General features: G+C 45.1%; 4 protein-coding genes across 9 annotated transcripts in view; 1 reads left to right on the forward strand and 3 right to left on the reverse strand.

Moving 5' to 3' along the window:
• LOC126529226 (uncharacterized) overlaps window positions 1-22,613 on the reverse strand; it is a 25,531-nt gene continuing 2,918 nt past the window's right edge. The window contains exons 1-7 of one of the 6 annotated variants that reach the window (XM_055069702.2): window positions 16,779-17,197; window positions 13,599-13,907; window positions 10,310-10,766; window positions 9,952-10,051; window positions 6,744-7,033; window positions 2,872-3,362; window positions 1-716 (exon numbers count right to left, since the gene is read on the reverse strand). In XM_055069702.2, coding sequence (XP_054925677.1) covers window positions 680-716; window positions 2,872-3,362; window positions 6,744-7,033; window positions 9,952-10,051; window positions 10,310-10,766; window positions 13,599-13,822 — 1,599 coding nt within the window. In that variant the 5' untranslated portion in view covers window positions 13,823-13,907; window positions 16,779-17,197 and the 3' untranslated portion in view covers window positions 1-679. Of the gene's footprint in view, window positions 717-2,871; window positions 3,363-6,743; window positions 7,034-9,951; window positions 10,052-10,309; window positions 10,767-13,598; window positions 13,912-15,580; window positions 15,682-16,778; window positions 17,198-22,613 lie in introns of those variants that run through there. The other 5 variants (XM_055069703.2, XM_055069699.2, XM_055069704.2 and 2 more) reach the window with 5 other exon arrangements.
• LOC126529231 (uncharacterized) overlaps window positions 17,415-22,613 on the forward strand; it is an 11,104-nt gene continuing 5,905 nt past the window's right edge. Inside the window, exon 1 of the mRNA XM_050176835.3 lies at window positions 17,415-17,569. Within this exon, the coding sequence (XP_050032792.2) occupies window positions 17,548-17,569 (22 nt within the window). The 5' untranslated portion in view covers window positions 17,415-17,547. The remainder of the gene's footprint in view (window positions 17,570-22,613) is intronic.
• LOC140219954 (uncharacterized) lies at window positions 18,177-19,020 on the reverse strand (the record flags this gene model as incomplete). Its single annotated transcript, XM_072290128.1, has 1 exon — window positions 18,177-19,020. A coding segment is annotated over one exon (795 nt), but the record flags the coding sequence as incomplete, so codon positions are not given.
• On the reverse strand, window positions 19,007-21,658 carry LOC126529233 (uncharacterized). The gene is made up of 6 exons (XM_055069705.2): window positions 21,170-21,658; window positions 20,978-21,080; window positions 20,779-20,912; window positions 20,470-20,529; window positions 20,043-20,147; window positions 19,007-19,436 (listed from the first exon to the last, which is right to left on the reverse strand). Exons 1-6 carry the CDS (start codon window positions 21,399-21,401, stop codon window positions 19,063-19,065), a joined length of 1,008 nt encoding a protein of 335 aa, XP_054925680.1. The 5' UTR covers window positions 21,402-21,658; the 3' UTR covers window positions 19,007-19,062.

The raw sequence follows: 22,613 nt of genomic DNA on the forward strand, positions 1-22,613 counted from the left end.
TAGAGGTCAAAGAACTACCTTGTATTCAGGCGTGGACTGATGAGCACAGTACATATGACAAAGGCTACAGTCAAAACCCTCGCCTGCAACTGGCATAGAATGTTGCAGGTACACAAAATCATATCGCTGCACTCACTTCCATGCTTTGAGATCGTACTTGGCGGTTGCTTAACCCATGGCATCACAATCAAGGTTGTCTTGCAGCTCTAGCGAGTTCAGGTGCAAAATGGACCGCTGACATGGAAAAGTCGCTCATAAATGTCAGGAAAAACGGACTGTCCTGTGGTCTGAGCACTCGAAGCTGGTAAATGAGTATTCTTTTGCGGCACAACCTTCTGCACATGTGGACTAAACTTAGTGCACTGTCGATAAATTTTCAATCAATGCTTGCTGCCATGCAGGCATTGCTATCCATCAGGAGAGAGCTTTCCTTCTCTTAAACATTCCAAATGTTGCTGGCATTCCCTTTACTTTTTTTAGAAAAAAAAGTGGCAAGGAAACGCTTTCTGCCAACAAAAATTGGTGCCGCAACAGCATTGGAGTAAACAACGGTTGTGACAATTGGGCTAACACTCGCAGCCAATTGTCCCAAGAGACACAGTGAGACGATGGACACAAACTCTGCTCCCACGCTGCTCCAGAAAGCGTGTTTGGCTCACGCCGAGTGGTGCCTCATCCCTCAGTCCATCCATATGGAGTAAGGGGCATCCCAGAAGCTTGCAGAGAAAAGAAAACGTAAGTGATCACTGGTTATTTCACAACACTGAGGTCTCATTAACCCTTTCCGTACTGCACCAAATGAGAAAAAGTGCACAAAATTTCCCAGCACTTTCCAAAAACATGGCTTGAGGATGGCAATGTTTGTGGCCAGCTATATCTGTACAGGTTCCAGTGCTCTTGTCAGCGGTAGAGTAAAGTTTACAGAAGCACTGGCGTATCATTTTCAAATGGTGTGTGTATGCGCGCGTTTTTTTTTCGTTAACTGAAGGCCTAAACTTAAGCAAAAGATACACATACGAAGATGCAACATCATGTGGTGGCTTGGCATGTCGACGTTCCGTACCACATTTTTGTGTCATATCCTCTTCAGGCGCCATGTCCACATTAGAGGATGCAGTTCTGGCGAGTGGCGGCCAAGAAAAAAAGCAGTGGACACTCCAACTCCACTTCGGGTGAATTTAACCCCCTGCATCATCAACGTGCCTCGACTTTACTTTCAATGTGCTGTGTACTGCTACAGATGACCACTTTGCTGAAGGTGCTACCAAGCTTGACGCGACTTTCGACGCTGCCACATACTGTCAGCAGCATAGAAGAAATAATTTGTGCAAAACGTCCCTCAAGCATGTGACTGAATTTCTTATAGTGCGGAAACAGCGCACTACTGACTGCACAATAGTTAGCTAGTTACTCACTCTAATTAGGATGACTCATCAGAAAATGCACAGAACACCACCCTACCACCTTCTTTTTTGCAGAGATGTGTTGAGTGCCACGGAATAAAGCAGCGTAAGTTTGACCCATTTATAGACAGCCCTTGATAATTTGCGCCTGAATTGCAGTATTCGAAGTGCACTTCGCAAGCACCTTTCACTGCCTGTGACGATACAGCTGTCTACATCAAATTAGTGTCAATTTTTCACGAACACTGGTGGCCAGAATCTGATGACACCACTTTCATGCAGTTGCGCAGGCATCTGACTTTACATTCTTGACTTAATTTGACTAATCTTGCATAACTGATTACCAGTTAATCTTGAACAGGACTGAAAGCAATGTGCAATATAATGTACTACAGGGTTCGTACCGAACATCTGACTCAAAATTCAAGGCGAATTCAGGGATTTCAAGGGTGATCAAGGCCAAGATTCAAGGAATAGCGAACATAACTCATTCCGTACACATTCAGTGTAAAATAGTCAAGTCTCTTTGACCTTAGCTGAAATTTTTTGTAGCTAAACAGCTCCCAAGTTGGACACATGCTTCAAGCTCTTCAGGTCACTTTTCGAAGTTGATTTTCTCGTTGCAATGACGTCGAGCGCTTTCCGGCATGATAGTTAGTATAGTGATGTTAGTCTTCAGCCGGGAGTACTCGTCATGTTAAAAATCAAATGGCTGAAAGTTGCTTTCCCCAGGCTCGGAGCCATAGTAATCGACAAATGGAGCCGTGATGGCTGCAGTGTAAATTAGCTGTCAAGAGAACAAAATGGTGGCACGGGGTGGTCGCTTTACTTGACTTTGTCTAGCTCCACAATGGCAATGACGACTTAAGCAAGCCTTCCACAGGTGGCTATGGACACACCACATTGCTATCGTTTAGCGACACTCTCGAAATAAATTTTCTACGATTGTTTTCTCAATGGACAGTGTACGTGGCATTGCCGCTATGCCGAGGTTGTTACTGTTAATGTTCGAAAGCTGCCCTTGACCTCAGTTTTCAAAAAGTATATATATATATATTTTCATGGAGTCTTAGGGGTCCATAAATCTCTTTTACCAAACTTGAGGATTTTCAAGGACTTCAAAGAGGTGTAAGAACCCTGTGTACAAGATGCTGGAGTGCAGGGGAATATGTAGGTTATGTACATGTAAATGCTACACTGTATAAAGTTCTGTTCCGTTTTCTATCTTTTTTTTTTCCAAAGTGCTAGTCTTGGTCTCCCTGCACAGTAGCATTAGACAAAGTGAAGGCCAACCATGGCATCACAGTGCAAATGTACCAGATAGAAAACTTTCGTCAGACAGGAACGCAACAGCTTCGTAACAGCACGCATATTGGGTGTTGGCACTAACACAATCGACTATGACCCCAAACAAACATCGGGAGTTAGATCAGCCACCGTGCACTAGGCCCATCGAGGTACCACCTACCTGTCGGGATTGTAGGGAATACCAGGGGGGAGCTCGACATCGCACGGGATCCGGTTCTCCGGACTGTCCTGTCTGCAACGAGGCTGCAACACTTCGACCGTCCGTTTCCTTCGGGGCCTGGCCACTGTCGGTCCGTGCACTTCAGCGTGGTTTCGCTGGCACTCTGCAACTGCCACTCTGCGGACTTCGAGACGATCGTGCTGGTACCCATCCTCCGCTGCTTCGTTGGAGTCCAGCTGGCCCTGGTGGTCCGCTATTCTGGTCACTGCACTGGTCACCGCACTGCCGGCGTGCTGCACATTGAGGTTCTCCTGCAGATACTTTCCCACAGTCTTCTGGAGTTCCACAAGGTGCTCATTCCACAAAGTGCGGTGGTGCCTGTGGCGATGTTTCTTTCTGCCGCCCGGATTGTGCGACGTCCCCAACCTGGAGACGGGTGCTGAGATGTGCGAGTCTTCTTCCGGTGTGTCCTTCACACGAGTTAAGGGGTCCTGCATAAGGCATTCTTATTCTAAATTCCTTTAGTACAGATCAAATAGAAAAGAAGTTACGGCTGTCCTACGGACCGATCAGGCATGTCACTGTAGGAAAACTGAAGACATTGATTGTTTCTGTTAGATACCTGCTAGAAGGTTTATAGTGCAGCATAAGGCAAGTTGTGTGTTTTAAAAAAATAATTAATCAATGAGCCCTGTTCCACTGGTTGGACCTTACTCCTCAATTCAAACCTGCTCTGTGACAATTCAAGTCGTCTTCGCTTTTTTATTTTCAGCATTAAACCAGTCCAGCACCCTCGTCTGCGAACGCAGCCATAATTATGCCTTTCTTTTCTTAGTTTTTACTTTGATATCTGCTATACTCTCAATGAAAGGTCTACCATGATTAAAACATGCAAAATACAAACTTTTTCAAACTTGGGCATTCACTCCATGTTCGGTTTCTTGCCTACTCTGCAGCCGCGTGTTGAATACAGCATTCATGGGCACTCTCAACAGCAAGTGCCTGTCACGAGAAGAAAATCCATTTTCTAGCATATCACAATTTTAGCCCAGCATCCTCCCCTTAAGAAATGAAGACAAGTTCATTAAAGAAAAAAATTGTCAGTCACCTGACTGTAGCACGAACTTACAAAGGAAACCCACACGGCCTGCCAAAGCTGCCTAAATGTGAAATTTTGCAAAAATCCTGCGGGCACAACAACATAAAGGGAGGATTGTGTGCATTTATTTTTTTTAACTCTCCCTGAACACACACCTCTTTCGGGATACATGAGCACATTATAAATGACGATGGACGCAGCACAAAACCAGCAGCAAACTTGGGAACAGCACGAAGTGACAAGCAACACGTTGCTTTTTATTTTTTTATTTTTTTAGCGACTTTGAAGATTCTGCCTGCTTTAGGAACTTGTCCGAATAAACCTGCTCAAAGCAGGTGCCTCTCCGGTGTTTCACATTTGCAGGACTTTCAAAGGTGTGGTCAGACACCAATGAGCAAATCTTTTTTCGCAAGCAGAACAAATTTTTAAGCAGGGCTCCCAGAAGGAATTGAATGGTAGTATCACTCTTCATGGGGACGGTAGCCAGCCGATGTTCGTTGAGAGAAATGCGATGAGCGAAACCGGCGTTCGTAATTGGAGGGTGGTCAACACGAGTACCCAGTTCGCAGTGTTCCTTGGTATCCATCGACGACACCTGCTACATTAACTGAGGGGCTGCCATGGGGCCGGAGCGGCCGGCGTTCTGTTTCTGTTGCATAGCCGTCCTGAAAGCCACCGGGACAATAAGAGACTTGCTGACATCGAAGTAATTCTTCTCTTACAATTTGCCGTATTGTCGACGAGAGGTCAGTAGGCGGCATTGTATCGACACTGGCCACTGTTGGTACGTTCGACAGACGGCCAAACTATGGAGCTATCTGTCGCATCTTCACCGTTTCAAATGTGCAACAGTGCTACATTACTTCGGACACGGAGTTCAGGTTCTCTTGGCCAATCAGGAAACTACACATCTTCGGCTATCCCCTTAAGAAGGTATCCAACCTTGTCCTCATCAGGCATCCTGGGATTCACTATCTTGCACAACTTCAAAATTTCTTCTATATATGTGGTACATGTCTCCCCTGGAAGCTGTGTCCTGTTAGCCAATGTCTGCTCTGCTCGCTTTTTCTTCGCATTAGAATCGCCGAAGCACTTCTGCACTTCCTCAACAAAACGATCCCAAGTTGTGAACATATCCTTGTGGTTTTCATACCACATGAGAGCGGTGTTAGTTAGCAAAAACACAATATGACTGGGCCGTGCTGCTGAGTCCCAGCCGTTACTTCTGCTCATCCACTTGCAGTTCTTGAGCCACTCGTCAACGTCTTCTCCTGAGGTCCCGCCGAAGTTCGGCGGCACTGGATAGTATGGCAAGGAACCCGTAGGAGCTGCCCCCACTGCACCAGTGGTCTGGACTTGGGGCATCATTTCGATCAGCAAAGGCGGAAGTCCGGCAAGACGGCGGCTGCGATAAGGTCCAGGGAGTAGAGCTTCCATCGTTGGGTTCATCTTCGTCCTACCCCGCACCTTCCACCAATCTGTTAGTCTTCGAAGAGGGTGAAGGGGCTCCTTTAATGATCACCAAGGCACAAATAATTGTCCAAATCATAGCAGCAATGTTGCCCTTCTCTTTCTCCACTCTCGCTTCCCGCATATTTTACTTGCAGTGACCCTTTGTAACATAAATATAGACAAAACATCAGTGAAATCATAGAGCAAGCCCAAATTTGAAAACATTGCGGCAAATTCGGGAGGGTTGGCAGGTATGGTCCTTTAAAGAAGGGGCAGTTTCGCCAGAAGGGTGAAGGCGTTGACAGTGACAGCAAAGTCTAGCATTGCACTTGGACGGCCTTCACAGTATACGCGGGTGCGACACCTTGGCACGACGCAGCATGTAAGGCAATTCCTGCTGCACAGTAGGAACAGCACCCTGGCAGGTACCGGGCATCCCACAATGCTGGCTCGATGAAGAGCACTGCCCATGGTGCTGCAGACGTCACACCTTGATGGTTGGTGCACGAGACGAGACCGACAGAGAAACTGTCGATGCTCTGGAAAACGCGTGATGCGTCTCCACGCGCTGGCCTGCACATGGGAAACTCTTGAGGGTGTTCGATGATGCCTCTTGAGGAACGTGTCTGTGGCCTAATAGTTAGGGCAATGGGCTTCTCTTCTGTGCTGGATGTAACGTGATCAAATCGAATTTAGTCGGCAGACACTTTTAACCGTTCATTTATTAACTTATTACGTATATATATTGCCACAACATCAAGCCAATAACATCGAAGATTTACCATATAATTGCTACTGCAATAAAAGCCTTGCAGTAAGAAGAAACATCCATGTTGGTCCGGTGATCTATCCCGGCACAAACTCCTTTCAAGGGACGGTCACTCTACCACCTGAGCTAACCAGGAAGCTAGTAGATAGCAGAGCGAGGCCAAATTAATTAAAAACTGGACGCACAGAGACACTAAGGCATATCGATTCTACGGAAACCCATGAGGTGAAGGAAGTTTCGCGAAGGAGGAAAATTGTCATCCACAAAGCAACGAGCACTAGCCTGAATGTCTTCTTCAACTGCAAAACATTACAAGAAACCCGTACGGGTTTCCTTCGCAACTTCTCACTGCTCCCAGTGGATGAAAATTTTGCCTTTGATGAGCCTTCTTCCTCCATCTTGCAGATTTCCACAGAACTTATTTGCATCGGACAAATTCATTACAGCCGAACTCGACGTGGTAACCTGACCAGGTACACAGGCCCGGTAATTGAAAAATTCGAGCCTTTCCCCGATGGTAGACACCCTGACTCAGCTGACAAAGTCTCCTACCTGTGCCTGGCTCTTCTTCCTGTGTTCCTTGGGTGTAAGATCGCTAAGCTGCTTGCCCAGCTGGGCCATTTTGTGGCGGTTCTGTCTGAGCGCTGCCCTCAGGTCACTGCACTTCGCTTCCAGAGGCAGGAGCAGCGCTTTCACGTCCTTGTCTAGCCGCTCGCCGACTTGCTGAGTCACGGCCTCGGCCAGTTCGTTGTGGCTCAGCAGAACCCAGTTTGGACACCCGGTTGGTGCATCCAGTGACGGGGACGAGGACGCCACAGGGAACGCACCGGGGCCTCTGCTAGCTGCATGTTCGATCAACGTTTCATTCTTGCTGCCATCTTTTGCAAAGACTTAATGCGGCAGTCACTTAGCCCTTTAAAGGGACACTAAAGCGAAACAATAAATCAGTTTAGACTAATGAAGCACTGTTTGAGAACCCTGCAGGCAATCATTTAAAAAACATAGTTTAATTATTAGATTAGAAAATGAAGGTCCAAGTATCAGTATTTTAATTTTGCGCCCGAACCCCAGCGCTGGTACGTCATCGTGACGTCAGGGATTCCAAAGTATGTTTTCACATTTGGGCCGCGTTGGCCGAATAAACGTTCCCGAAACTTGCCATGTTTAATATTTGGTTCCTTTAGAACACAATGCAGTCAATCTGTACCGCTATATATAGTTAGTAGGCCTTAGAAGATGCCATCAAAATCCAAGATGTCACAGCCCCCAGGTGCAAGAACTTAAGTAGGTGTCGCCACCCGTATTTCGTTCTTGCGCTTTTTCTGGCTTACCAAACGTCTTATCGTTGTAAGAGTGGTGTTTTTGGTGTCGTAGAATGGTAACTTACTGATGCAGAAGAAATCATTTTTCACTTTAGTGGCTCTTTAAGGACAAGACATATAAGTATCACCCCAAGAAATTGTTCAATTTCCATCTAAATACACAAAGTGCATCTAGAATAAGCATAATAAACAAAAAGAAAAAAATGTATATTTTACGGAAGCTTTTTCGCTAATAGAAGGGCAACACCAGGCAGAAGACTGGTGGGCTTCACTCCAAGCCACCTATGGCTTTGTGCGGAGCTTGTACAGATGGCTCTCGTCATGTGCCAACCATATGTGTATGTTTACATTTGCCTTGCATTACGTGTCCGATACCAGTGCAGCCAGAAAACTTGCATAGGCCTGTCTCCTCTGACCGTGCTTGCAAAAGAAAGCGGGTCATGTGCCAAATTTCTTCTTTCTGGTACGGCGGGCCTGCCCTAAGCCAACAGTGGCGCTTGCTGCCCGTGATTCAGCGTTGGCCAAAGACCTTTAGCCAACAACTCCATACTCAATATTGAAACACAGCAAGAAAAAAATTGTGTTCTGGTTTGTTTCCTGTAGGCGACAGTTGGCCATAAAGGGTTAACCTTTTCTGGTCTAGTAATTCCTGCAGGAATCGCAATGCTTAGCAAGGATTATGTTACATGTCAAAAAGAAAAGCTGGAACTACCTTGAGAACTTGGAGTGCCAGAAAGGCTAATCACGTAATTAATGTTGACTTAGTGATGCATATCACCTGTCCTCCTTGAAACAACAGACCCCTATACCACGTCATATCAAGCCCTATGCCGCGTCACTCCGTCTCCTAAAAATCGCAACAGTGGAAGTTCCGGTTACAGTACGAAAAGCTAAGGCGCTGAAAAGATGCACATTTTGGTCATAGCGCTTCTGGTCCGATGTAAATATTAAAAATAAAGTGCAGATGTTCCAATGTATTTGAAAACATTCTAAAAAGATACGCTGTGAGCACCAGTGCACTCGTGAAATCCGAAATCATGTAGCCTGCGCCCCGTGCGGTAATTGCATAATTCTATTTCATAGGTCTTGTCAGTCCTGTGGCGCGGCATTCTGCGAGTTCTGCGATTTACCTGAGCATATATGTATACATTGCATGTGACTTACGTCGTTTGTTATAGGCATCATCTGGATGCACGGCCTGTGGTGTATTGACAAGCATTTCCATGAGCCATGAGTGCACTTTGAGTGACAGCTACACTGTGGAGAGAGTTTACCCTTAACTGCGAGTTCGTCCGGATGGAACTGTGCTTGCCCCATCCGAGGACGAGCTTAGCTTCGGCTGGCAGAGCTTTCGGGACGTTTAACAGATTAATCAAATAACGGAAGTCTACTGTATATGTTTACTTATAATTACTCCCGTAAAAAATTAAAGGAGTGAGTACAAGTTTCCACTGGTCGGTTTCTTTTTTTCCCTTTGTGTATGGCTTCTGGGTTTTCTCAGATTTCAAAGGGATATCTTCATTTGATGACTTTGGCTTCCAAGCTTCAGTTGTCAAGTGACACTGACGGAGTGAAGGAGAAGTCCCCTGCGGAGCTGTCACTCACTGTCTGAGAAGTCTAAGTCAGAAGTGCCTGGTTGTTCGATCCTCTCCAAAATCCTGTCAGCTGTTGCATCACTGACATGGTGCCTATCTCTTACAAAAAATATACCTGAACATCGTTATTGCTTCTGTGAACACAACTAACCATCTCATCTTTTCACTGAAATGATGGGAGACCCCCTGTGTAATTCCGTGAAGGTTTTGTTGTGGTTGAGGCCCAATGTTGAATATATTGGGCCGTCACAAAATACACAAACTAGACAAAAAGATTAATGAACTAACTGCTTAAATGTTAGTTTCTTTGTATCCCTTCAGTCATCCCAAATGCCAAAAATGCTTTGGAACACTTTGTTGCATGCATAAGTACTTGTAACTGCACTGACTTCTTCAATGAGCGCTGTAAAATGGGCTCGGACTGAATTTCGCCATTTTTAAAGCTCCCAATTTCTTGGGAAACAACTTCAACCTGTCCTCCAGGTGGAAGAACAGGCCCCAATGCGAGTCGGAAAACTGTTTGTCACCGGGTCTGTGCCGTTTCCATAGCTGCTGCGCCGAGCATCCTGTTGTCAAATATGTTGGACAAATGTTCCATTGCTGGGCCTCCTGGGGATAATATTTGCCTACTTATGCCATGTCATGATACAAGTGAACTTTTTTTCAATGTGGGCGTCTCTCGAGAACTGTGTTTTCTAGTGCGCAGGCACTTAGGACAGTTACAATGTGGCTTTGTGGGCGGAGCTAGTACTGAATTCTTAGGTTGTTACCAAGTGTAGTGTTCCACCCAACTAGAAGCAACCAAACACGTTGCAAACAAGCACAGACATACGGAACGGTCACCTTCATCAGCAAGCAGATCCATGTAGTTGTCACAGCTGGGGTGAGGGTGGTTGGCAGGTTCTTCTTTTACATGCATCAGCAGTTGGTCCCGGCCACAAACCTAAATTACAAAAGCATTGAGCACCTTTACAGGCCTTTCCGGGAGTGTTGTTCCAAGTCAACCACTTTTGGGGACGCAATCACTTTAACAAGATTTCATATGACTCGGTGCCAGACGTGTCGGTGTCTACAAGCAACAGCGTGCTTGGAATGCTGTTCTGCGTATAAGCCGAGTAATGCGACATCTCACAAAAGTGATCAAATCCCCCAAAGTTATTGACCAAAAATGCAGCCCCAGATGAAGTTTTGCGTTGCTTACCTGTTTATCTTCTTCGACGTTAACTTTTACTACAGCGTAGCTTTCGCCGTTCTCTTGATTTCCGGCTGGACTACCTTCCACTTCAACTACAGGTTCATTCTCGTCTCTCGGTTCCTCTTTAATGCCCTTCATTATGTTGTTGAAGTGACTGGAATGCTGATCCTCGTCTGCCCAAGGATGAAACAGCCGCGAGTGATTGCCGGCGTCAAATGAGTGCTCAAGGCATTCCTCCTCGCATTTTATCATCACTTGGTCACCACCAAAAGAGACCTGAAACATCGGACTCTGAAGTTGCTCTGTATGTGAACACCTTGCCACATCTGATTCCATGGTGTTCTCTTCAACTTTTATTGAAATGTTCCCGTGGTTCTCTTCACTCTCTGGCAATCTGCTTTTGTGATCGGAATCCGATCCTTCTCTGTATATTGCTTCTTCCTCCATGTGTCCCAAGATGTTGCTGTGACAAACAAAATGGCCCATTAATGTAAACCAGCTGTCAAAATATTTATTTGCCTAAAAATTCCTTCAAGGTTTCACAAGAGTTATTTGGTAAGGGGACGTTGTACTAATAAATGGAAACAAAGCAATATTCCCATGTGCAACATAACATAATAGACATTTTTAGAATAATGTTGGCAAGCAAATGCAAATGCAATTCGTAAGTGAAGAAAATGCATTGTCCTCACGCCACATGCTCCATACGTTTTTGGGTTTCTGTGGTTTACATGTGCTAGCATACGTTCTATACAGAGTTTAACGTGCGTAACATTTATGCACGATAAGGAATAGTGTGCATGTCATACATGGGGGTACCTGTGGCTTTTCCTTTAGCATTAATTGTTGTGCTGTTGCTACACTCGTGATATTGCTGATTGCCAGTAACTGCTGAGATGAGCTTTGGCCTTCCCTAAGCTCACCTGAAATGCTTGTTACGAATGCCGAGCACGTCCAACTTCTGACATTGTTCAGCGATTTTCGCCACAGCACCGCACGGACTAGGGCTCCTTTTTTTCCCTGGATTCATGCCTGAGGGGGGGGGGGTTATTTCGTAAGTGTCCACCTAGTGGTCATGCCCGTTTCGTGTGCTGCTGAAGTGTCGATTGGTTGAGAGTGACTGTCTCCTTCCGACACCTACCCCCGCCCAGCTAATCCGAACTTTAGCAGCAGATGAAATAGACGTAGGTGGACATTTACAGAATACTCCCCCTGATGTCTTCGGGCCTGGGCTGGGCTTGGACTTGAAGCCGCGGGATGAGGCTGGACACATTCACTGATGGGCCTAAGTTAACTCTCTAAGTGTTTTGGAGGAACTCAACTCACTAACACAATGCTGATTAATTTCGCATTGAACAAGCCAGCTCATCAATGGCAATAATCTGTTTTCAAAGGTGAAAAAAAAAGAAAGAATCAAATTTTCCCCCTTTCGTGTACTTTCCTTCAACTTCCACAGTATTGATTTGCCATATTCATGGCTTTTTCATGTTAGCTGTACACTTTTTTGTTTGAAAAGAAAAAAGAAAGGTATTTCTGGCAATGTTTTATCAGCACTGCAATTTTATTGTAATCACTTTTGATATACCATCAAACCAATTAAATTTTTAAGTCATGTACACAGAGTTCCTCCGATGTGCCCTGGCTGGGCTTAGTCGTGTAGGCACAAGCCAGCCCTTGCTGGTCATGCAAGTGTGGACCCAGGCCGGGCTTTAGCATGGACACACGAGCCCTGGCTCAGGCTCCAAAAATCAGGCTTGTTCTCTACTCTGAATTTGGCGTCCATTAGTCTGATGGGACGTGTCAGGATAGAAATAACAAGATATCCCTGCTAATGGACCATCTTGGCTTGGATATGTTTGGCAGGAGGCAACATATGGCACCCTGTCTTTTAACGTCTTGAATGACTGCATTCCCACACGTTAAACTAAAGGTCTCCAATGGACGCACTCCATGGCGTCCCACAAAGGGCTTGCATTTAACATACATCAGGCATAAAACACTATTCTAAGACTATCTAAAAACATTAAAGCTCCGACCATTGGAAAAGGCTAGTACACATAGTATAGACGTGCTGAGTGAAAGGAATGGTGAAAAAAAAGACTGAAAAGGACAGGTTACAAACTTTAAATCTTTCGTTTGACATGCGTCTTCCCAATCAGATGAGATGTCAAATCATCGATTTCACATCGAAGACAAAAAGGCAAAAACATGTCTGTGATGCAGAGAGAACAAGAACATTGTACAAAAGCAGTCATTCCAGTGCTGCTCAAAAAGCAATAATATAAGAATAGGAAAGCAATAATATGGACCAGAAAGTACAACAATACAGTGTACTAATGCACATAATCACAAACAATAAATAATAGTGCACTAACACATTGAGTATGATGAACTACATGTTGCTACTGTTTTCAGGCAGAGCTGAATGGCTAGGCATTGCTCAAAACATAAATCATAGCACTTTTAAGCACTTTTCCAGATTATGTAGCTTTATGGTTGAATCACCTCCCAACTTACTTTCATTTTGCTTTTATAGTGTCATTTCTGAAATTTCAGCAATTGTCTGCTGAAAAACTTTCAGCATCTGCCATCTCTCTTGCACTATACTAGCCAAATGTATGCTTTTTTAGTTTACCTTTTACTCACTCTCTAACTTTGTCTGCACATGGAATGTGCAAGCTCACCCAACAATGCATGTTAACGCTGCAGAATATTAACTTTCCAGTGACCAATCAATATCTCGGTGTGCTGGCTCTTTACGAATGAATGTTGCCTACAGGTAACACACCAGAAAAAAAAAGTTTTTCTTGCCAGGACTCGGTTTCAGTGCAGAGTCTCTGGCTAAACGTCTCTTGCCAGCACTGAATTAGAAGCACGAAGTGTCATTTGTTAGACTAAAGCAGGAAGACAAGATGAGGAAGAAACTTGGCACGTGACTCGCTTTCATTTGAAACCACAAAAAGAGCACACAAACCAATACAAGATCCTTAGCTGCAGTGGTATAACACAGGTAATATTAAAGCAAGTGCAATTGCACACTTGTGTTTCGCATCAAACGACAACCCTGTGTGCAAGTTCTAAACGAAGCCACGAGTTGCTTGGGGTGAAGCTCACTTCTAGTGGTTATGCATGCCTAAGCGTTTCCATTTTTACTGTTAAGAAAGTTCTCACAAAATATTTTTTTTTTCTTTTCATTGAATATGCTTATTCTGGACAAATGTTGCACATTCGAATGAAATATAATTATTTCCTTCAGGCATTTATATCCCTTGTCATTAAAGGGTTAAATGCTTACTTGCAGCCATCGGTGCTTCTGCAAAAACCACCTTGGTCGTTGGCCTCCCCGGCTTTTACTCCAGAAATTAAAAAGTGGCCATCAGCAGTCCCTCCAAACCCATCAACGTACTCGGTGTTTGCCTCTTCCTTCATGGGCATACTTGGCAGCCAGACATAGAATCCTAGTGGCCAAATTGCAGGAGTTTCCAGAAGGACCAACTCAACAGCAGTCCCTGTATCCATCTCCAATGGCTACTACGCTTCAGTCTTTCGAGACCACTCTGTTGATAGACCAATGTTATGGGGAGGCTCCCTTAAAACAGGGGACCTGTCTGAAAAGAAAAAAAGAAGAAAAGTAATATGGGTGAAAGAATATTTATTTATGTTACCCTCAAGTCCCTAAGCGGGCATTACAGAGAGTAGTAGTAGAAACATGACCACAAGTAACTGTCAACATATAAACAGCAGATTACAGTACTTCGATGAACATGTCAGTTTGTTACAGTGTACAAAAAGAGAAACAAAACAGCATTTCATGGTACAAAAGTACAAGTTTGTTGCATTACCATGTTATGCCGCTAAAATGACCAGTTAGGCTAGTTCTAAACAGGCTATTACCATGAATAGTAACCGGTGACACTGGAAGGCAGTTCCACTCATTAATCGTTAGTAGTAATCTTTAGGACCAAAGGGAATACCTTCAAATAGTGAGCAGCCATTTTCACCAATAATATCAAATGGTCTTCACATTCTAGTATATTCACATCGTTGGCAAGTTTCTGTCACTAGACTGCACATTATGAAGCATCGTTTATTAAAAGAATGAATGAAACAAATAAGCAGCTTAGCAGGAAAAGTCTAATCAACTGAGTGCCGTATCATACTCCAATACATAACTTGTGTTTAATGTTTTTTGTTATGGCTGTCAGAATTCACATTATTTCACCTGTTTTCTCAAATTTTATGCTCGATATTGCATTGTTGGGAGATCTGAAATATTCAAAAATCTTTGAATTTATGAACAGAGACTATTCAATTCGAAGACTGTAACGAATATGCCTACATTCAAGTCATTATTCGAAAGTTTCGAATATACGCACACCCTTGCAAAATAGTGGTATGTGCAACAGTGGTGTTTGCAGTTAGATTGCAGCACAAAGCATACCGAAGTGAGGAAAGACGAACGTGAGGTTAGCAGAAAGAACAACAAACTTCAACGCATTGTGTTAATTGTGCTGCAATCATGTGCACCATAAACTACGACCAGCTTGCTCCATTCGCTATTCCAATTCAGTGACACTCACATTCTCGAACATTCCTCCATTTCACACACCATTTTCTCTCTGTCTCTGATCACCTGCGCTTTCTCCTAACACATGCTCTGTCACTGCCCCAAAATCTCTCTTCTGACAAGAATCGAGTGTCCCGGTGCAAAGTGTTCTGGTGGTCCTAGTTCAGGTGCAGGAAGTGCATCTTCAGAGATCTTGGGTTGAGGCAGCTTTTATACTTGTTGCCAGTTCGGTCAAACCCTACAGGGTCAAAACTAAAGGTCGGATCTTGTATGGCCATTCTAAATAATGCGCAGCATTCAAAATGGGTAGATGCCTGGTTGTCAAGCTACTCCTCACTGCAATAATATTTACTCAATCTGCTCGTCATTTGCAGTATAATTGCTACCAGCTGTAGTGAGGAATGCTTGTTAGCAATCACTGAAAAGCATCAGCGATTGTCAATGATTGTTTCATTAGACAGATGGTGTTGTCGAATGAAGAAACGTTTAAGGGCGTGTGAGATAAGTGTATATGCTATATTTTTCAACATGGCTGGGTAACTGGAGAAAAATTCAAACATGATGAGGATGAAGGAAAGGGGGACTAAGTGAATAGTGTATAGATATATGAACCATTTGGTTACATCCAATATGTTGGTGCAATATAAATAGCACAAACAAATGTGAACCATTCAAAATGAAAGTTAGCACTGTGAGCCTAGGTAACTCACATTTGTGTCTTCACCGCAAGAACATCTGCCTTAACGCCCAGTGTGAACATTGTCATATTAAAATTGGAAAAATACAGAAATATGCAGTTCGGCATTGAATGCACCGTTGCACCCTCAAGACACAAGAATTACGTGCAAGAATCTCAACAGATGACAGCAGCATGCTAGCCAGTAGTGACATAATCCATAGAAGTCCTCAGGTCGACCTTTCGTCCAAATCCATGACATAATTTGGGCATGGATCGAGGGGTTCTTGAATTTGGTATCGAAGAGGGCTCACTATGGCAATTCGAGTCTGGTGCAGATAAATAATAAGGGCGACATAAGCAACAAAGGTGCTGCCTCGTCAGGAAACACTGGTCTTCTCGATGCAGCTGACTTAATTGACTTCAAAGGCTAATGATGACGCTTTCCACCTCAATTTTTTTCTCCCTGCATCTCCTCTTCTTTGATATCCCTCTTTCTTGGTGGCTAGAGAGGCGGGCCACGACAGTTTGGTTGCCATTTTTTATGGCGGAGCAACGTTAATTATGTGGCTGAATTCCTGCCATGCATGTGGTGTATTGTTAATTTTCAATCGGAGTTAAGTTGCGCGTGCATTTTTCGTTTCGACGGTCGATGAAATCGAAGAAAAAAGGCCACCCTAAGATTCGATCTCCTTTTAAGTGACAAGAATGGGCATTTACTACAGCTTCAATACATCACGTGGTAGCCGAGCAGCTGCATAAACAAAAATCGCTGGGGATGCTTTCGCGCGCGATGCATTATATTACCAAGTATTATTCCTTCAAACTCTTTTGCTCGCATTATGCACTACGCGCACGAAAACCAAAAGATCAATAATTATCACGCGCATGGTCCACCAACCACCGATTTGGATGCCTCACATAAACGAAAGGCGAAAAAACAATTATGCTTCGATCACGACGCACTAGCCGCCGACATGCGCCGCAAATGACACGTTAAAGCACGCACGGCACTCTTCTTTACTCGTTTGATGGTGCTAACACAGCGCGGATTGCTCAATCGCTTGATTATTCGCGCACGAAGTCACCATCGCCGTAATGATTTTCGCAATTCAAGATGATCCAAGCAAGCCTGTTTGCACACAAACCTCGAACCAAACACGAAACTATAAGGCGCGCAGAAACAGAAGCGCGGCTGGAAAGAGCAAGAAGTTGTTCGGCGTAGGACTTACATCACGGCGTCGTTAAGACAGGAGAACGCCTGAGCTTGGCGGTGAGGTCAAAAGCGTACCATTAGAACAACGCTTGCAGGAACGTTTTCGCGAAGCGAAACCAACACTACGGTCGCCGAGACGGACGCCATGCATGTTTCATTTCGCGCCGTAGCAACCCCGCCGGTTCACCAACGTTAGCTACTTTTTCGCCATCTACTGGGTGACGCCGGCGACGGCATTTTGAGCGGTGTGTGTAGAGTCACTAAAGTCAATTGTGGTTTAGGAACCGATGCCTGTTACAAAATTTCCCCCAGAAATTTACAAAATCTAGTCACTGCACAAGCTCGCTTCCACGCGAACGTCCCTGTGTTTCTCTCCCGTAGAGCTCGAAACCTCAGATAAGGCGATGTAAGCACTGTCAATGTCGTACTAATGTCTGAACAAGCGAATGCAACTGCAGACGCTAAAGCGTGTAGTGGAGCGCCACAATGTCGCGCCCTCAGCATTTTTTTCATTTTACAGCGGTTACTACTCTTGACCTGACCTTACCAAAATAAACGTATGAGTTAAATACATCAACTATAAGCCTCATTTAGTTATAGTAACGGCGATGATATCGTCATAATTTCAACACTTTTTTCGCGTTGCCCCTGGTTACTTCACTAGCTTTGTTTGCTCGGTGCGGCTCCGTGCGCGCGATTTGCGCGGGATTTTGTATTCTGCTGTTGGTGTTGTAGTCGAAGGAAGGTATTGTACCAAAGGAGGTAATCCACTTGTATTTGGGAGGATGCCTCTGCCGTGCAAAACAGGTTAGTAATCGCGGTTTGCACGCAATTTTTTTTTTAATTGCGTGCTTGTCGAAGTTGTGTTTTGCAAGCTTTTCTCATCGCTATATTGAGTTTCATGCGCATGCCGTTGCGTTGGTTGTGATCCCTTCGCTGACCACCATTCGAGATCTGCCAGTAACGGTTTTTCATACTACTTTCTGCGACTCGGCCGATTCGGCGTTGCGTGGCGGTGCGTCTGCTTGGCGTCGTCGTTTTTGCCGCCAAAACGCACCTCGCGTCTCTGGCGGCCTTCTTTCACGCGCGGACTGCGCATGCGCCTGTATACTGTGACAGCACAACGGCAATGGTGCTGACGATCCTCCAGCGTCCATAAATTGCTATTTCAAAAAAAAGTAGGGGGGCGGGGGTGTTGAGCCAGTGAATAACATCTTTATTGCGATAACAATATTATGGACACTGCTGGTAAATTTCCGTCGCTGTTGCCGTCGCCGTGATGCTCTTTATATATAAAGTGCAAGTGCGACAAGATCGCGGCCGCGGGCCGTATGGCGGGCGCAGCGTAAAGCCGCGGCTGCGCGCGTCCTATCTTGGATGTAACACCATAGCCACTGAGCAACCACGGCGGGTGTAAAAAAAGTACTGTACATTTACTAGATGCTTTGCACTAAGGACACATGTCAGTCAAATGGTACAACAGAGTCGCACAGGTTGGTAAGTGCGGCACACACAAATACAACCTTGTCAAGTGCGCTGACTTTTATGCCGTTAAGCACCTTCGGCTCCAAAAATTCAGTGGGAAGAGTGCTTTTGAGAATGGAGTACTTGTTCCTGACTAACCCAATAACTCTTTCAACATGAATCCTAACATTTGCTAGCCTACGTGTTGCCTCAACAGAGTATGCAGTAAGCTGCGGCTTCCCTTTAGTGAAGGCTGGGATTTCCAGCTTCGCTCCACACATGCCCACGGCATCAGAGATCAAGAAACCCCTGTCAGCCAGCACAGAGTCGCCAGGTAGCAGGTTGCTAAGAATGCCACACGATTCTGTCAGCATTTTGTCACTGGTACGCCCACCCCACCCTCTTGATATGTACGTAATTACACCTTGTGGAGCGATGCCAATTAAGTACTTCACGGTGTTTGCATGCTTGTACGTAGACCATGTTAATGATCTAGGTTCCATGGCTGAAGGTCTGTCCACAAAGACTTCAAAACAATCCAGAATCACAGCTACTTTCTTGCCAAATGTTTCTTGGAATGCCATTGGCATCGTTCTTTGAAGATCTTCACGTTCTGGCCATTTGATCAGACTGCTGAGCCTAATGTAAGCAGCATCAAGCCACCTTTCTACTGTCCTCGTTACGGTTGACTGGTGAATGCCAAACCTGTAAGATAAAACTGCTGAGTTGTTATGTGCTTTAGTAAGTGTTATTGAAGCTAATGCAATAAAGTTCACCAGCACAAAATGGCTATTGCATGCTCAACTGCAGTTCTGCGTAGTGCAGGAACCTTAATGTTACAAATGAATATAGGTATGGCTGTTGCCCAGAATAAAATACCTGTATGCAAGATCTTGTAACGGGACGTTAAGCCGCAACCTCATTAGGAAAACGACCATTTCCTGAAATTTGCTCAGGCGGTTTCGTAATGTATGCCTTACATGAGGCTCAACTAAGATGTAAACAGCCTCCAAAACTGCATAATTTGGCAGCCCTGTGTAAAAAACAACCATGTCTGGGTTGCTGCGGAGCACATCCCTGTCTCCAGGGGCTGCCTTTGCCAGGCGACTGCGTGCAATATCCAGGTCATGCTGAAGGCGGTGGTTTTCTTCCTCCAGTGAAGAGATGTGGGCTGACAGCAGGTCAGCTGTCACCTCTTTGTCTATCATGCCTGCATGATAAATTGAATGTGTGATGACCATATGAAGGGAAAGCACTGGTGTCAACACAATGTATAATGATGTTACTTGTTTCAGCACCTTTACATGAGGATTTTTATTATTGTAATAAATAATGACCTTGAATCTGCCTGTCAGACTGAACTGTTTGTTATACGATTAGCTTTCAGTGCAAAAGAAACCGCATCCCTAATTTTCACACCCATAATGGTCAGATTGTACTGCACATATCGCACCTACACCAACAATAAGCAAAACGAGAACAAGATGAAAGCCAGAGCCAATGTGCCGACATGTGGACTTGCCTTTCTAAAAGTGACATGTTGCCTTGAAGAAGACAAGTCCACTTGTCGAAATGGCTCCTGATTTCATCCTGTTTTGTTCATCGTGTTGAATTTCCATCTCCCGCATTCCCTGTGTTTTTTCCACACCAACAATATAATTTTTGTTAAATATTTGAAACATTTCCAGCTTAAAGGATTGTGTTTTAATCAAGTACATTGAAGACTTTACGTCTGCTCACACCGCTTCGGCCAAAATCAGGACATGCAGGAACACAGGATTTGCAAGCCCTAGAAACAAAACTGTGCGATACTTGCATGCAGAAGCTTGGTTATTCTGCAGATCCGCTTGCAGGTGGCACTGAGCTGTGGCTAGATTTTCTTGTAGAACTGGACATTCCAAGCATGAAGGCTCCTCGGGAGCTGCAAAATGAAAGCACGCAGAAAGGAAACAAACTAGTTGAAAAAAAGCAGTCTTCAGTGGAACCTTCGCAACAAAACACTTTGCTTGCGTGCGCAAGTCTTAACGGGCTGACTAAATGGTTTCTCCATTTACAAATTATTTTGTGTTGCATCTGCATGCACCGTTACTGTTAACAGCTTCAAACGCAGTATTCGATCAGCTGTGAGAATTCAAAGACAAACGTCCTTGCGCACATAACACAGAAGCCTAAATGAGCAATTGCCATGCTCCAGAGCTCCATACTCTCTTAAGTACGAATGCATAAATGTTTACTTAGCTTACATGCATGGCCTACAAGGTGTTGCATTGCAGTTTGTTCTGATGAGGGGGATTCTTCGTCACCTGCCCAAGAAATGAACACTGTAATTTATGTGAAAGCAAGAGCGTAAACTGGACGTTGCCCCCGGCACCCTCGCCCCCCCCCCTTTTTTTTTTTTAATGTTGTGCACTGCAGTAAATGCGTGCTGGCTCGCGTATATTAAATTACACAGACGCAGCACACAAGGTTCAATAATGGACAGCTTAAGGTTGGTCCAGTGCAATATGCAAATTAAAGTAGAAGAATGTAAGTGTGAAGTGACGCCTTCGTACTGAAAGAAATCTCCTCGGCCGCCGTTCCTGCAGCGATGGGCGCCGCGTTCGTGCTCGCGCTCTCCGGTCGCTGCCTTAATTCAAAGGCGTTGGCTGCAGAACTCGCGCGCCTTCGTTGCTTGAGTCGCATATACCTGTAAAAAATTAGTTCGATTAGTTCATAATCACTTGTTTGACTGCGTACAAAATTAATTTGCACCTGTCGCTTGCGCTTCTTCCAGCGTGCGTCGTGGACTTGTAGCCGAGATTGAGGCTCGGCGCCCAGTCGGGATTAGCCTCATCCATCAAATAAGCTGGTCGTCCTGAAAAATATAGCCCACTGGTACGTTACAGAGCTGCATGCAAAGAATTGCGCTAAAAAACTAAGCTTTAATGCCGCTGCCGTGCTTACCTGTGATGAAATGCGCCCCGCAAACTCGGTAATGCGTCGCCAATTCGTCCAGGTCTTTGCGACGAATTCTGCTCAGCCACAGAGCTCTGCGCCTTGAAGACAGCTCAGCTGTCCTAAGACACTGTCCTTCTTTGACTTTGGGCACGACATAGAAGCCCAGCGGTTGAAAGTTCTCATCGTTGGGTTTGTTTTTTGACCGGTTGGAACAACCGTAGACGGCGCAGTTCACCATTGCGGCTCGGCGCGCAACAACGTGCTCCGGTGTGGGCACTTTTCCAAGTCTTTACAGCGTGTATCCGTAGAGGAAGCTTCCAACGCAGCAGTATTGCAAACAACCAACGCCACATGCAACACACGAGAAACCTAAATGCTAGGGAACACCACACAACACTTACGGAACACAGCTGCAAGCATGCGTCGGCTGCTGCGGCACAACCACAAACATGGCGCCGGGCTCGGGGAACCGCAGCGCCACATTGCGGCCGAGTTTCAGTGCATACTCCCTATGGTGGGTTCGATGGCTAGCCGACGCGATATAGCTGATGGCTTCGTGTGCGCTGCGTTCTCACGCGCGTATAGTTTGCTTTGAAGAGAGACGCAGCACGCGTAGGGAATTTCGCTCGCCGCTGCTGCCGCTCTTCGTCATGCCAGCGTTCTGATAGCGAACGTCCGCGCTCATCGCGGGAGATGTGTTCACGTTTGCCTCTGTACGCGTGACCCCGCGCTTGTTAATTTAGTTAGCAAACGAATGTTTGCAGCAGTTTATACAGCTGATAAAGCTGCTAACCTTACTGGGCATACCGACCTAATAATTTGCTATCTTAGTCAATGATTTGCTTTTCGGGTGAAACTGCGACTTTTCTTGCGTGCATTCAAACGTGGAAATTGACAGCGAGCTGCGCCCTTTGTAGTAACTAGCATGCGAAAGAAAGATAATCGATATAGGAAAACTAAAAAACAGCCATTCAATGTGGGTCTAAAACTTAGGTACACAAAATTTTTTTATTATGAAAAGCTTATTTCATTTATTAAGCAGAAGTAATTTCCCCTATGTTGTCCTTGGTCTCAGTGTTTATTGGCTTCTTATGATGCGACTAATAAAAATTGGGCCCCTCAATTAACCTGTTGTCATTCCTCAGTTAAGTGACATTACAGGCACTGAGTGTTAACGTACAGCCATTTGTGGGTGTGACCTTGACTGTCTGGCTTGAAGCACAGCTCCCTCAAGAGGAAGGGCTTGTGGGCTTCTGCTCGAGATTTCCCTGGTTTTCGCATTGTGCAGTCGTTTGATACAGTCACGGTTGTCACTATGTGATGTGCATGCCGCACTTGTCTGTTTGCAATACCCAAACCTGGCAGGGGCCCTTTAATCAGTAACGTCATGCCAAAAGCAATCCCAAATGACCACCAGTGAGAGACTCCAAGGTAGTGTGCCCAAGGGCAA

Source organism: Dermacentor andersoni, chromosome 8, assembly GCF_023375885.2.
Source record: "Dermacentor andersoni chromosome 8, qqDerAnde1_hic_scaffold, whole genome shotgun sequence".
Classification (NCBI taxonomy): Eukaryota; Metazoa; Arthropoda; class Arachnida; order Ixodida; family Ixodidae; genus Dermacentor; species Dermacentor andersoni.